Consider the following 16632-nt stretch of genomic DNA (forward strand, 5'->3'; position numbering starts at 1 on the left):
CACTTTCATCGCTATCATCATTTTCAATGTCCCGTTCCTCATCATTGATAGGTACGTCACCATCGTCGTTTGTGCGTACTGGACCTCTGTATCGTGGAATATTACCGAGGTCAATTGTGATCGACTGAATCGGTATTTCGATTGAAGATACTCCTTCTATCTAAAATGGTTTTTGGATAAGATTACTATCTTGGATTGTTTCCTCACCACTTTCCATCAAAGATTCAAGACATTGGTCAGCAACATTGTCGATGTCGTTGTCAGTACGGTCTTGTTCTGGTATAGCATACATGTTCCTATGATCCATCTTCTGAACAACTTTCCACAACCTCTCCCGGCTTTAAGGTCATCTAGATACACAATTTATTTTGCCATGGTTGCTAAGATGTAAAGGTCGTCATCGTACCAAGTTTTCATAGTGTTCACTGATAGTAATCCATGATCAATTTTCACACTTCCATGCCTATTTGGGTTTGTATCAAATCATCGACACTTATATAGGATCACTTGGCACATGTCTTTGTAAAGCAATTGCACGACACTTGTTAGTTTTCCATAGAATTCAATGTCTATACTTCCGCCTCCCCCAAGGACATGAACACCGCTGTTTTGCGTACACAACTTGTCATCTCGTGCACTCGCTAAGAACTTGACGCCCTTGACATGGCAACCCGAGTACAATTCAATGCAAATTGGTCCAAGCGCCAAGTTATATAACTCTTCACTATAGGCGAGGGAATTTGATGCTTTTAGTTGATTCACCTGATAATATTAGACAAATTGGATCTCCGAATGGTTGAGCAATAGATCTCCTTCTTGGAAAACGACTCGCCACAAATTGGATCTCCGAATGGATGAGCAATTTGGCCAAAAACTAAAAGTTTCTCCTTTCTTACACCCCCGTCATTATTGCGAGGAGGACGATTGAAAGTTGTCTCAACATTCTTTAAATACATTCCACAAAATGTAAGTGCTTCATATGCCACCCAAGCTTGTATAATGCATCATTCGGGCTCCGCTTTGTTTTGTACACTTTTCTTCAAGTCTTTGAGAAGCCTGCAAAAAAAAAAAGACGATACGATACACATATTACTAATCATAATATATTTAATATTGATTAATAAAAATGATGAGGAATATATACATTTCTAGTGGATACATCCATCGAAAATTGACTGGTCCAACAAGCAATGCCTCATCTAGTAAGTGAACCATCACGTGTATCATACTTGTGAAGAAAGTTAGAGGAAATATCATCTTAAACTTGCATAGAACTTGCACAATGTCATGGCACAACTGATTAATGTCCGTTTTTCGCAACGTTCTTAACGTCCATTGTGAAAAAAAACTGGACAACAACATGATAGGTTTCATTACATCGGCTGGTAAGAGATATCGAATACCCACAGGTAGTAGGTGTTGCAAAACCACATGGTAGTCAAGGCTCTTTAGGCCAACTAATTTACCCCTGTCAACGTCCACACAACGCGTGATATTTGAATCATACCCATTGGGACACTTTACAAACGATAAACACTTTAAAAATTCTTTCTTGTCATTCAGTTTCATTGAAAAAAAAACGCAAGATCCCTTCTGCCTTTATCATTGTCTTTATTCATCCATAAACTCCGTCGTATTCCCATTCGTTCCAAATCAAGACGAGCTTTGATCATGTCCTTTGTCTTGCCCTCAATATCTAGAATTGTGCTTACCAATGTGTCGAATACATTTTTCTCAACATGCATAACATCGAGGTTGTGTCTCAATTTTAGTTTAGAGCAATACGGTAGCTCAAAAAACATAGACTTGTGCGTCCAATTCGTATGTTTAGAGGGTTTTGTCCTATTGACATTGGTCCCGAAAAGAGAAAAATCCAAATGGTTAAGTTGTTCCAAAATCTTATCACCAAACCATTCTTTGGGTCTGAGGCAATGCTCTTTCTCCCTGTCGAACTATTTATCCTTCTCTTGCCACTCGTGGTCCCAAGGTAACCATCTCCAATGACCAAGTTAACAAACTTTTCCGGTGTGCCAACTAGATGTTACGTCTTCCTGGTATACAGGGCATGCAATATAACCTCTAGTGCTCCACCCGGGAACCATTGCATATGCGGGGAAATCGTTCACAGCCCACATCACTGTAGCCTGCAAAGTGAACATCTTGCCAGTACATTTCTCGTATGTGCGCACACCGTGTGTCCATAAATCTTTTAGCTCATCCACCAATAGCCGTAAGTATACATCGATTGACCTACCAGGATCTTCAGTTATCAATAGAGTCATCATCATGTATTCCTTTTTCATACATTTCCATGGCGGCAAATTATACAGAAATATAAAAATTGGCCAAGTATTGTGGCGTTGTTTTAAAACCTCAAACAGATTAAATCCGTCAGTGGCAAGTTCCAATCTAATGTTACGAGAATCAACAGCAAAATCAGGGAACATTCGATTGAACTCTTTCCATGCCTTTCCATTTGCAAGATGCCTCAGAACATCGTCATCAACCCGTTTTTCCTTATGTCATCTCATGTCTGTGGCAGTATGCGTTGACATATACAATCACTGGAACCTAGGTTTCAGGGTCAGATAATGCATGACTTTTTGTGCGATCTTAGTTGTTCTATTCTGAGATGTCATTTTGAACCTTGACTAATTGCATACAGGGCATTTATCCAATGCTTTATTCTCTTTGTAGAATAAAATACAATTGTTTTTGCAAGCATGAATTTTTTCATAACCCAATCCAAGACCATTCAACACCTTTTGTACAAGTCTATGGTCTTTCGGCAAACAATTGTCCTTTGGAAGCCTTCTCTTGAAAAACCCTAAAGAGTAATCGAAACACTGATTCAACATACGATACTTTTTTTTTTCCATGCATTAGTTCCACAATGGCCATGAGAATGGAAAAGCTATCACATCCAGGGTATAACTCTTAATTGGCATTTTTTAATAGTTTTTCATATTGTTCGAACTCTACACTGTCCATTGGTGTAGGCCCATCATCTTCCCCTTCCTGATTGGTGTTTGTCGATGCAAATGGAAAAGTATCATTTATAATATCCATGACTTATTCATTAGGATCCATAATAGGTTCAACATTGTCCACTCTTGTGGCGTTTGAAGACGAAGTATTGTCTAATTGTTCCCCATGATGGTTCCAAGTATTATGTCTCAATCATTCCATTCCTTACTAAATGAAATTGAACATTTTCAATTGTCTCCCTTAACGTGTTGTTACACCTCCTACAAGGACACTGGATTCTAGTTGCACTCAGATTGTGTGTACATGCAAAGTTAATAAAATCCTCAATTTTATCCAAGTATTCGTTCGTGCATCAATTCGGGTTCTGTATCCACATCATGTCTATAATTCCTGGAACCACAATAACAATACAATAATCACAACAACTTCATACAAAATGATAATGTCACGTTATGCCTCCGGTAAGGGCCCTATCCCATTCAGGAATGCGTAGTCATGTCACGTAATTTATGGCTACATCAGATTAGATTTCGACGTGGATGAATTTCGGCAGCATCTCGATACAGTTCTTCAGGTGTACGACCTGAAGAACGTACAGAGATGACACCGAAATCTCCACAATCGAAACCTAATCCTTCAACCATAAACTACGCGTCATAACTGAGCACTCCCAAACTATCCAAATAATGGGACAATTCAAGAATTAATTGGACCGCAGTCATGCTTTCGCATCCATGCACGAAATCCAACTAATCCTTGAATAGGAAACTAAGTTTTACTAAAAATAAAAAACAAGTACGAAGTTAATTAACTCCGTACATCACAACACATATTTGTACGTCACGTACAAATTTAAAAACATAATATAAATATAATTTCACAACACAATATAAACATAACAAACTAAGGTCAACATAATTTAATTAGTTTTATATGTTTAAAAAAAAACAAAGAAAATATATTCTCAATCGTTTTCCACCAATCGCTAATCACACAGAATATCCCTATAAACAACGAAATTAATGGCATTAGTATGAATTTACATTAATACTTTTACCCTAATGACAAAAAACGCTTACCAGACACACCGAGATTGCTCAGTCAACATAGAGAAGAAGATGGAGGGAGTATTAGATGATGAAATTGAGAGAAAATGAAAATGATAGATGACGGATTGAGAAAAATCGAAGGGATGAATGCAGAGGCACAATCTGCAATTCTTTTTGCAGTTTGCCTCTGCACATGGCTGAATCTAGATTAAAAAGTTCACTTTGGACGAAGGATTTTGCACGACGAAATAGGTCTTCGTCACGCAAACATCCATTGTGCGACTAATATGGCATTTGTCGCACAAGTTTACCATTTTTTTATTTTATGTCCTTCACTTTACAATTAATTTTTTTCAACACATTGCGCGACGAAAGAATGTGTCGTCGCGCAATGCATATTTTTTTATTTTTTTCTATTTTTGTTTTTTATCTGTATGTATTGTAAATTTTTATTTTAATATAAATAAAAAAAACTCAAACCTAATTAAACATTAAATTAGTTAACAAAACTAATTTACTATCCCAAATAGAAATTATAATTAATGCAAATATTAATACTCATCCACGTAACATATATTTATTCATTAAATTAAATATAAAGTCCACAAAATCTTATTTAAAAAAAAAAAAAAAAAAAGAAACAACAACCCTCATCAACTTCAATCCTCCACCCTCAACACATCAAACTTCCACTGCCAAAAACTCTGCTTGAAAAGCCCATCCACATAAATATGTGCTTCTCATCGGTTTCATCAACATCCCAATGAACCTACATTAATGCCAATAACAATAAATTAGTAATTTAAAAAACATTACGTTTTAACAAAATAATTGTTCATTATTTACCACAAACTGACCGATAACTCTCCCAGCATGGACTTCTTCAACTCCTTAGGGACCTTTTTCCAAGACTCAAACTTGGTAGAACAATCCCTCCACACCAAATTCCCAATGTCATACTTAAATTCGGCGTACGCCTCAGCCAAATTTTTGCCTTGAAAGTACAACACTTGCTTCCGTCGATATCTCTCTACTTGCACTACAAGCTTTTTTTTGCCAGAACCTTCTCCAGAATCGGCCATTCTTTTTTAGTCAAAAAAATTTTGAAAACTAGGGTTCTGAAACTGTGTTGATATAGCACTAGGACAACTTTGCGCGATGAACATATTTGTCGCGCAAATTTCAAGTTCGTCACACAAAATGCGTCATCAATGCGCATTTAATTGGAAGGTTTGAACGTAGATTGACCGTGCTTTGCAGGACAAACATATGGATTCGTCGCGCAAAGTTGTCTTACGCAACAAAGTTATCATCGCTTAATATATTGCACGACGAACAAAATATTAATTATTTTTAAAATAAATATTTAAGGTATTATATTCAATATCTTAAATATTTATTCTAAAAATAAGTAATACTTTAAATATTTATTCTATAAATAATTAATACCTGAAATATTATTCTATAAATAATTAATGCCTTAAATATTTATTCTATATATAATTAATGCCTTAATCAATACAATTATTTTCTGCATAAGTACGATATTCATTGAAGATTGTAAACACATATAAACCGAGGATAGGGTGCTTACATTAGGTTTCAATAAAAAAATCCAACAGGAATTGAAACCTAATTAAGTTCAAATACATAATTGAAACATAATTAAGTTCGAATACATAACTTATAAAAAAAAAAAAAAAAAACACCTTAAATTTAAATATTGTCATACAAAACGTAAATTTAAAACTACTATTTAGATGATCCTGGTCCATTCCGCAAGACTTCATAACGCCATCGATTGTAACCTTGCTCCAACACATTATCCATCAACCTCATCAACAGTTCGTTCATATCATCATCAAGAATATACGTACACTGTTACACATATATGCAAATAATTAATTTCAACATATAACTAAAAATTTCACAAACTTAATTATTAATCCGTCAACAATATACTTACTAATACTTCATTCATCACAGGCTTCTTCACATTCCCGAGCACATCTTCCCAAGAACGTCACTCAACAGTGGGACAATTATTCCCCATGGCTACAGCGATCGCATGCGCAAACTCAAAATGATCCCTTAAATCATGCAGGTTGGTGTTGCATACACTCTCATCCTTGTTCTTATCCGCCATCCTAGCACGAACATAATTTTGAAGAATAAGGATAATAGAATTGGGAAGAATCAGGACAACAAAAGCGCATATTTATAGGTAGGTTAGGACCTTTGAACGACGAAGCCTTTGTCGCGTATACACCTATATTAAACGCGGTATTAATTCCTCAGATTCACTTGCAGTAAATGGTCAAAACTGACAGGAACTTGTGCGACAAAATATTGGTCCCGCAAATGCCCATTTCGTCGCTTAAGTTTTTCACGCCAAACAAAAGTATCCCGCGTTTTCTTGTTGACTTTACCCAATGCCAACAAGTATTCGTCGTGCTAAGTGTTCTTGCGCAACAAAACTCTTCGTTGCGCAATTTTTTTTTCTCCTATCTTTTCTATTTTGCACGACAAAGTGTATTTTTCGTCGTGCAAGTACGTCTTGAGTGACGAAACATTCTTCATCGCGCAAAATATCGTTGCGCAAGCTGTTTTTTCTACTAGTGTTAACCTTCTTGCATCATGGCCTGTGTGTACTCTTCGCTCGTTATTCGGCTCCGTTTGGTGACCCGTAATGAGTTAGCACTTATCTCTAATATCATGCACATAAGCATAAAGAGAAATGCATGTTGTCGAACTTTGTGATGTCCGATAAGCTCAGAGTGCCTCATTAAGGCTTAAGATGCCACAAACCATGCCTTCCCTTTATCATTTTTTCTAGAATGCCGACAATAACTTTGTTGCTGGCTTTGGCCTATCAATTGGCCTGAGGATAATATTTCCAACCTGATTTTAAGGCCCAATGTTTAATGATTGAATCGTTTGGCCTTAAAAGTTGTACCATTATCGATAATGATTATTTATGGGATGCCAATCCTTGTCACAATATATTCTTCGACGAAGTCATAAACTTCCTTTGCGCTGACCTCGTCGTAAGATTTCTCTTCAACCCATTTTGTCAAGTATGGTTCTAAAAGACATTAAGCACTAATTAAGTGATGATCTGGCACCTAACGTCTAGACACCTAGGTAGGGCCTAGGTAGACTAGGTGGACTGGGCGGATTTGTATTTTTTTAAATAAACTTTATTACAAATATATAAATAAGTGCATGTTTATACTTAAAAAACCATACTTGTATATAAAATTTAAAAAAGATAAAATGCAAAACATATAAAAATAAATATTTACTATGAAATATGAGATTGTGTGAACTCTTAGGGTTATTTTAAAGACTATAAATTTTAAATTATTATTGGGCTTTATTTTCATTAAGAAAGATGAAGTTGGGCTGATGTAATTGTTAAGAAAATGTCAAAACCTTTCAATAGAAAATAAAAACCACACCAACCCTGGCAACATTAGCCTTACCCACCCCCACTTCCGCCCCCACTTCCACCCCCACTTTTCTCTCAAATCGCATATGCGCGCTCCCTCTTCTACCTACCTCTGCAGCACATCATTTTTTTTCTACTTTCATACCTCTGCAGGATCTTTCTCCCTTCCCCTCTCTCTCCCTCTCTATCTCTCATTCACTCGGCTTTTATATTTCATCAACGAATCGGTGATAAATCGATGCGAACCGGTGATGAGTTGGTGCGAACGGATGGGGAAGGCGATGGGGAGAACCGCCTAGCATCAATGCCTAACACTGCCTAGGCCGCCTATGAACGCCTAGGAGCACCCAGGCGGGTGCCTAACAACTCCCTAATTTTGTCCACTGTTTGGCACCAAATCAGAATGGCAACCCAAAGCCTAGGGCATCGCCTAGGCCGATTTTAAGAACATTGTTGCCAAGTAGTCAATAGCTACTAGGATAATGGGTTGTCCGACTGCGCTAGATGTCGGAATCTTCCCAATAACGCCCATGGCCCATCATCTCAGAAAGGCCATGGTTTCACCATTGAATGTGACTCTTCTGCAAGAACTCACTGCACCAGGCCTGAAGGAAAATTTGTGAAAAGCTAAGTTCATTAAGCAACATAATACATGCATTTAACAATATGGCAGAAGCATGTTTCTATGCACTTTAAAACAAAACTTAAACCATGAAATTCAAAGCCTAAGTGGTGAACCAAGACTCAACTTTAATCACAAAAGAGTTGAGAAACTTTATACATTTTGAGTTCCTCTTTGTATGAGCAAAGGCTAATCACCCATGATAGGACCTTCATTCCTCTCCTTGAGTTAGGACTCCATGGTCGAACTACAAAATGCACCTGAGAATAACCAATAATAAAAAACTTTACTTCACTAGGAAGCTAATGAATTGATCTATTTCGGTGAAAAAGTTAAAATCTCTTCATCGCCTAAGACTTTGATAGATAACCAACTAACCAGAAGCAGTGTTGTTCACTTATCTGAACTGATAGTGCTCTTGAATCACCTGGTTTTATAGCTTCAGTATTGTTCACTTATCCAAAATGAAGGTGTCAGGGGTTTCCAACACAATGTTGTTTACTTGTTTGAAATGAAGATGTGTCGGCGGGTATGTTAGGATAGTTAGTGTTATTCTTAGGAATGTCAAAAAGGTTTAATGTTGAGTGAGGGTTTCACATAGAGCGTTTTGAGTTGTTTGTTGAGTTGAAGGGCAGCTTCTGTTGCAGAGCCTTCTCTATTTATAGGTAAGGCATTCGTGGTAGAGTCCTGATGGGATTGTATTTGCTCGACATCTGCTTGGATAATCCCTTTATCCTTTTGTGGTCAAAACTTCACATTCATCTAGTCTCGGCCTCTTTGATTCCAACTAGGACTCTGAATCTAATCTTGTTATGAGACTCATCCATCTTTATTCAATTATGCTGGCATACTAATCCTTGGGATAATTCGTACTTATCCAAGGCTCAATTTGATCACTAGCAATTTCTATTCACATATGACTCAATTGATCCATCCATACTCGATTTCTTCACAGTCCTTCTTTCAAAAGGACTCAGTCGAACTGATCCTATTTACAGGCTAAAAGCCCATTGGCCTGAAGAATGCGTACTGAACTGAGGTTCATAGTTCTCGGGTCGACCTTCTCGCCCCAAATTGTTATTTCAAATTCAAACAGAAATCCTGTGTGTATGCTCTACTATGTTACAAAAGATCCAACTTGTATTTGGATATTTTAGCTTAACGCCGTATGGTTGTACCATGCCTTACTAGATACCTTAATTGTAGAAGCTTCCGAAGGGAAATAGACAAGACAAAAGTACAACTATTGGAGTGGACAAGATTAAAGAAAGCAAAGAACCGGCCATTGTATATATAACCAAGGAAAAAGCAGTATTATGAAATATGATTTGATTAATCATTTCACATATCAAATAGGACAGACATTGAATATGAATTTAATCATTTCAAATATCAGATAGGACAGACATGAATATGAATTTAATCATTTCGATAAGGACAAGGATTGTCTGTCCTCTCACTTTCGATGTTCTTTCGTGCCCTCTTGTTTTATGTGGTGACGGTTAAGCCCGTCAATATTTATATTGTTTTTTTTATAAAGATAATAAGATAAAAATAAATAGTAATATAAAATATTAATGTGGCTTAACCGTAACCACCCAAACAGAATGATACAAGAGGGCACCGGAAGTGAGAGGAGAAACAATCCTTATCCTTTCGATAAAGAAAAGGTTACTGAACGGGTGTGGGTTTGGGCGGTGTGGTGTGGCTGTTTCTGAGCGCTGAGATTGTGAGTTCTCTAGAAATAGTAGAGTTTTGAATTTAAAATGTTGCGAAGTGATGTGGGCTCCCTCATATACTTCAAATTTTTGTTTTATATTTAAAGTATTTTTATTTTTTAATTTACAAACAGGAAAGTTGCATCCGCTTCATTATAAATATGAGTTTTATGTGTGTCATGCAATCACTTAATTTGTTAATTAACAAATTATGTAATAGTGGTATGATAGTGTAACAAATTTGTGAGCTAATGTAAAAATTACAATACTAAAAAAATAAGGTATGAGTATGATATAATCCAAAATTGAAGTGGCAAAATATAATTTGAAGCAAGTAATTTAATCCATGTTAAATTGCCGGCAAGTAATTTAATCAATGTTAAAACAATGTCCCCCCGGGGACATCAGATGATCCGATAAAATCAATGTTAATAAAATAAATAAATTATTGCTTGATAAATACCCACTATGGTTGTCCAGACAGAACAAGCAATAAAGCTTTTCTCTAAGACCTAGATCTTTTTCCTTGCGTTGTACTGTGGAAAAATATTGAAGGACATGGCGGCCACAATAAGTGCAGTTGGAGATGAACTTGGAATTAGGTCTACTGCAATGGGGGATAATTACGGTGACCGCAGAAGTGAGCTGAAAGCATTTGATGATACAAAAGCTGGCGTCAAGGGACTGCTCGATGCAGGCTTCACGAAAATTCCCCGTATTTTCTACTGTCCATCACGGCATGATCATGAGACGGAGGCCGCTGGGGAGAAAGCCATGCTCAGTATTCCAGTCATTGATCTCCAAGGCATACACCAAAACGATCCCGCTTCGCGTCCTCGAGTCATCGACGAAGTCAGAGTTGCGAGTGAGACATGGGGTTTCTTTCAGGTTTTAAATCATGGGATTCCTGTTGAAGTTTTGAATCGGATGATTGATGGAGTGCGTGAGTTCCATGAGCTGGATATTGAGCTTAAGAAAGAGTTTTATTCAAGGGACTTTGCGAGGAAGGTGTTTTTTATGTCCAATCGTGATATGTACCATTCTCTGGAAGCTAACTGGAAGGATACACTTGTGTGTTATGTGGCTCCGGATCCACCCAAACCAGAAGAATTACCCTCAGTGTGCAGGTATAATTCTTGTCCTTTTAGTTTTGTACAATTAAGTGTTATATTGCGATCATCTACTTGATTTAATTGATCATGCATCATTGCATCTATAATTTACTTTGTAAAAGGAGTTTCCTATAACAAAATGTTAGTTATAGAACTCATTCATATTTTGATTAAACTCGAGAATGGGTTGTGATTTGCTACCCACCTATTGCAATGGGGTGAATTCGTCGACATTGTTATACAAAACTTGTCACATCGTACTAAAGTATATGATATAAATGTGCAAATTTTTGCTACAATTATATATATTTGTTGGTGACACTGATGGGAAACGAACCTATATTATATTGGTACTTTTAACTATGATCATATTTACTTTCATAACTTTAATCATGATTGAACTTGATATATATATGTTGGAGTTGTGCAGAGAAATTGTGAATGATTACTCAAAGCAAGTGATGGATTTGGGATTTATTTTGCTTGAGTTACTATCCGAGGCTCTTGGGCTCAACTCAAACCATCTTAAAAACATGGATTGCGCTGAGGGGCTTATTCAACTGTGTCACTACTACCCAGCATGCCCTGAACCAGACTTGACGTTGGGCACTGGCAAGCATACTGATGGCACCTTCATCACCATACTTTTACAAGACCAAACTGGTGGCCTCCAAGTTTTATATGATAATCGATGGGTTAATGTTCCTCCCAAGGAAGGTGCTCTAATTGTCAACATTGGGGACTTTCTGCAGGCAAGTTGTTACAGAAAAATTATCTTCAATTCTTACTTTTCTATTACTTTACCATTAATGAATAGTGTCAGTAGTTCAAACAAATATCCAAACATCAACTGAGAAAAAATCAACACCCTCAAAGGTGTTTCGATTTTTCACATAATCCCCTTGAGGTTTTGGAATTACATTAAGGTTTCAAATTGTTTTCACAGAAACCCTTCCGTTAAAATTTTCATCTCAAAATTGATGGTGTAAAAAATCTTTAAACTACCTACACCCCCTAAGGTCTGTTTAAATTTTTGGATAAGCCCCTCAGCCTCAGATTTTATATATAGAAAACTTCATTTTAATTCTTAACAAAGATGACTTTTAAATTAAAACCATGATTTAGATCAAAATCTAATTTTAGTCCCTTGATACATTAATAACCTCATTTATTAATTATATTTTGATTTTTTAATTATTTCTCTTTTTCTTCCTAATTTTTAATGTATTAATTTTATTTGATTATAATTTTCATTTTCATTTTATTATCGTAATATATTTTGTTGTAATCATTTAGATAAATTAATCTTTGTTATACAAAATATTTCAATGTACTTTGTCTTCTTCATTTAGGCACATTAAATTCATTATAATACATTTCGGTACATACATATAAGTACACACATTTCGGTACATACATTTCGGTACAAATATTTAGGTATATAAATTTAATATAATACATTTCGGTACACACATTTAGTTACATTAATTTAATATATAATACATTTTGGTGCATATATTTTGGTACATACATTCCGGCACTAACATTTAAATACATTAGTTTAATATAATACATTTTGGTACTAACATTTAGGTATATTAATTGAGTCTTTTAAGTTTAAAGAATGTTAAATAAAATTAATAAATTAAAAAACTCTTTTTGGTAAAAAAAAAAATTAAAATTTGTATATTAATAAATTTAAGTATTTAATGGGAGACATTAAATAAAATGAAAATTAATTATTTTGAATTAAGAACAAATTAAGGGATTATTGACACACCCCGACCGAAATCAAGGTGTGACGGCCAGCATGCCTTGATTTCAGTCGTTGACAGAATATTCCTAACGGCAGCTAACAGCGTCAGGTTAGTTTTAACAGAATTTTCCTTATGGCGTTAACTCGTTAGGCGTGCAAGGCACGTGGCCGCGCATGGGGGTGCGTTTGGTCGTGCCTTGGCAGCTGCGTGGCGGCCAGCACGCCTTAATTTCGATCGGGGTGTGTCATTATAATCAATATGTAATCTAACAGAGGTTTATTTTAAATTTCAATCTTCTTAAAGGGTTAAAGTTAAAAAAAAAATAAAATAAATAAAATAAAATAAAAAACACCCTTTTATATACTACCCTTTATAAAGAAGAAGAACATTATGACAATTGCAAAATTTAAAAGAAATTAACCTCGTTTATTAGCATGTAAGATAAAGACATTACGAGAACTTAGAAGATTGTTTTAACTTCACGAAATTATATTTTGTTAACTTGTTTTTAACTAATGTCAATTCATTTTGTGTTTAGTGCTTAAATGAAAACATGTTAAAACCTCATGTCGAGTCTTTATGCAAATATTATAACCGTACGGAGGCACGTGGAAAAAACAAGAAACCTTAGGGTTACGTAAGAATACAGTAAACTCAAGCGATGTTCATGTAATTATTTCTCACGAAATTTTGTCAGTTAAAGAAACATTTTTTATGCCATAAATAATTTTAGATGAAATTTTAACAGAAGGAGTTTGTGAAAATAATTTGAAATCTTAAAAGTGTTCGTATAATTTCCAAAATTACTAGCTGTTATAAAATCAAAAAAATCATAGAGGGTGTTAATATTTATAACTTATTGTCAAATTTATGAAAAGAGAAATTCGAAGAAGGCACCTAGAGATGGACTGGTCTGGTCTAATTCACTTGCCTTATAATTTTTCTTGTTTTTGTGCAGCTCATGGCAAACGACAAGTATATGAGCGTCCCCCACAGAGTAATATCCAAGAGTGTAGGCCCAAGAATTTCGGTGGCAAGCTTTTTTCGACCATATGTTGTCGCAGGGAAATCCAAAGCTTACGCACCAATCAAGGAATTGGTAACAGAAGAAAATCCCCAATTCTACCGGGAACTCGAATTGAAAGAGTATATGATGCACCACGCCTCAGAAAAAGCAAAAGGGACATGTCAGCCTTTACAACATTTCAAGATATGAATGTTGGTGTAAACATTATGACTTTTTTAAACATTTATTCTGAAATGTGAAACGTGTCCGTCCTACCTTTTAATTTCCCATGTCGCATTTTCAGGTTTCTTGTATAAATGTGTCACACTTTGCCACATTATTTTATTTTTATTATATTTCATAAAAAATAAAATTATAACATGCATCAGGAAATATTTTACTGGGAGTAGAACTCTAGAAAAGTGGTTTTAAACCATTCAAATGGTGGATGACAGTTTTCTTAATAAGAAGAAATTGTTAACTATTGTAGATATATATGTGTTGACCCTAAAAATTACAAAACATACGCGGCACGTAGGCCGAGCAACTAATAAGCTAACTAAGTCCTTCGATTAAATGCGGGGCGTGCCAACTCATCGGCCAAGCTCGGCCGAGGAGTAAAATTTGTTGATGTTGCGTTGAGCGCGTTGCTGACTTCTTTACCTTGCGACTGCAACCGAGGAAGGAACACTCTCGGTCTTCGGGTCTAGAGCCTGAAGATAAGGCTGCTAGTTCTGCGAAGTTCACAAATCGTTGGTGCCCGATTCGGTTACCGTGATTATATTCGTAAGAGTATAAGCACGTCGAATCGACACCAGACTATACAGACACAAATATTCAAAGGTGACGTATGTCTTGATGATGAATGTGGTTCGACCGTCAGAATGCCAAACTCTGAAACTCACTTGTGACTATCCATTCATAAAATTACTTCGGCGTCCAGTACGTCGAATGTCGTAGCTAGTAACACCTTACTTCGCTGAGAAGGTTAATAAGATGACCTTTGCCAACAAGGATTCGAAAACCCTTCTGGGCCGAGACTTGGATAGGTAACCAGTCGGCCTCGACGCAGTGCTGTTTATCCAAACTGAAGGTTCTCCTTGGTCGGCTGATTCTACGGCAATAGTACTGTTTATCCAAACTGAAGGTGTTCGCCGGTTGCCTCCACAGTGCTGTCTATCCAAACTGAAGGTGTGTCAGCAAGAAAAAGAAAATAAAAATCTCAAGGTGTTTGAGAGGTTTTGCGCAGGGCGATTATGTGTTGAATTCAAGGTCTTCCATTGTTGCATGATTTCTTGTATTTATAACACCAACTCCTTCTTGAGATCGAATTAAACTCCTACCCAGATTGGCAGTTCTTGTTTCAATCTGACTCTGCTCCGAACTTTGAACTCACCTCCTTTTGGGGCTTTATTCATTGTCGGTCGAGAATCCTATTTGCACCACGACTTCCTCGACCCTCTTTGCTTATCTGAATTACTCCTTCTTGCGATAGGACTCGACCATCTCTGCTAACTGGCTCGGAATCATCAGGCAGCCTATTAGTATTTTTGACATGGCTTTGGGCCGAGCCCAACCCTACACTCGGCCCAACCATATTATTTTGGGCCCAAACATTGCCCCTCGATTCTGAGGTCGTCGGCTGCCAACCTTTGGTCGGATCTCGACCTTGAAGAAGCGGACACACCTTTTGCCTTTAGACTTATCTGTTCTCGATAACCACTACCACCACTACCATGCGTATTTATGGAATATGATTGCACGATCCTCGTTACTCCCAACGTACTGCCACGTGTCGACTCTCTGCTAAACCTACCAACCCTTAATCATGGTCCTCGAAAACGTGCGCCCGTCGAAATGTCTCTTCCTCATTAATGCATTAAAACTACCGCCGCACACAATCATGCGTCCCAAATCCCTGAAAACCTTGATCCTATCTTTGAATATTCCCAAAATATCCAAAATGATTGGTCATTTCCTGGTTGATTTTCCCTCAAATTCAAAACCCTAGCGCCTCCGAATACCAAACGTTTGATCTTCCTCCTGAAATGCCTATAAATACCCAAATTTCTTTCATTTGCATCCCACGCCTTAAAAAACTTTGAAATCTTTTTTTCGTCATTCCTGCTTGCTCAAACCACGAAACCTCAAGCTCATCTCTCCTAAACCCCCTTTTTAACCTACGCAAACCTTTGACTCCTTACCAATGGCCTCCTTCATCTCAAAGCTTTCCGATGAGTGCAACAAATGCAAAGATTTCATCAACCGGAGTGCCATCAAAACGCTACGCTTAGAAAACGACCTAGTCACCACTCACTAAATTCTGGGGCCACTTTTCAAAGATGTAGTGCCATCGTGCATCACCAACCTCCTTAAGGAACAGTGCCTAATACCCTTGCTGCAGGGGTTTGACTGGTCGAAATGGTGTTTGGCAGGGCCCCAAGGAGCTTGGCCCTCGACCACCGCAGCCTGGGCTGTCTGGGTTGACCGAATGGGAACATTCTTCGGCAAAGAATGGGAAGCTCTCGGCATTAAAGACGCCATCAAGCTCTCAACCATGGAGATCACCATGGATAAAGAGTTGCTCATGACGGCCCTGAGTTTATGGTGTTCGGCTACCAACACCATGATCCTTCCTTTCGGCCCTCTCGGCCCTACCGTCCTTGATATCTCAGCTATCCTTGGGACTTCCCCATCTGGTCTCCCAATAGATGCTGCCCTTTCCGGGTGCCCATCGAACCTCAACCTAAAAGCGCTATTCGATGAACGGGCCATCGAGACACTCAGTCGAGGAGATCGAGAGCCCTCGAAAGAAGAGGTTCAGAAACTACACAGGAACTTCTTCAACTACAACACTCTCATCCTCCACTTCGCTGGCCGAGGCGAGGAGAGTCTTAGGAAGGGAGAACATGAAGCCTTCCTATTTTAC

The 16632-nt window shown here is 37.2% G+C and overlaps 1 protein-coding gene across 1 annotated transcript; it reads left to right on the forward strand.

Annotated features, from left to right (window-relative positions):
- Positions 1–10085: 10085 nt before the first annotated feature.
- LOC137730523 (1-aminocyclopropane-1-carboxylate oxidase homolog 1) lies at positions 10086–13993 on the forward strand. Its single transcript, XM_088687302.1, has 3 exons — positions 10086–10955; positions 11371–11692; positions 13656–13993. Exons 1-3 carry the CDS (start codon positions 10387–10389, stop codon positions 13911–13913), a joined length of 1149 nt encoding a protein of 382 aa, XP_088543428.1. The 5' UTR covers positions 10086–10386; the 3' UTR covers positions 13914–13993.
- Positions 13994–16632: the final 2639 nt, after the last annotated feature.

This window comes from Pyrus communis, chromosome 16 (genome assembly GCF_041283825.1).
Source record: "Pyrus communis isolate YQ-2024b chromosome 16, ASM4128382v1, whole genome shotgun sequence".
Lineage (NCBI taxonomy): Eukaryota > Viridiplantae > Streptophyta > Magnoliopsida > Rosales > Rosaceae > Pyrus > Pyrus communis.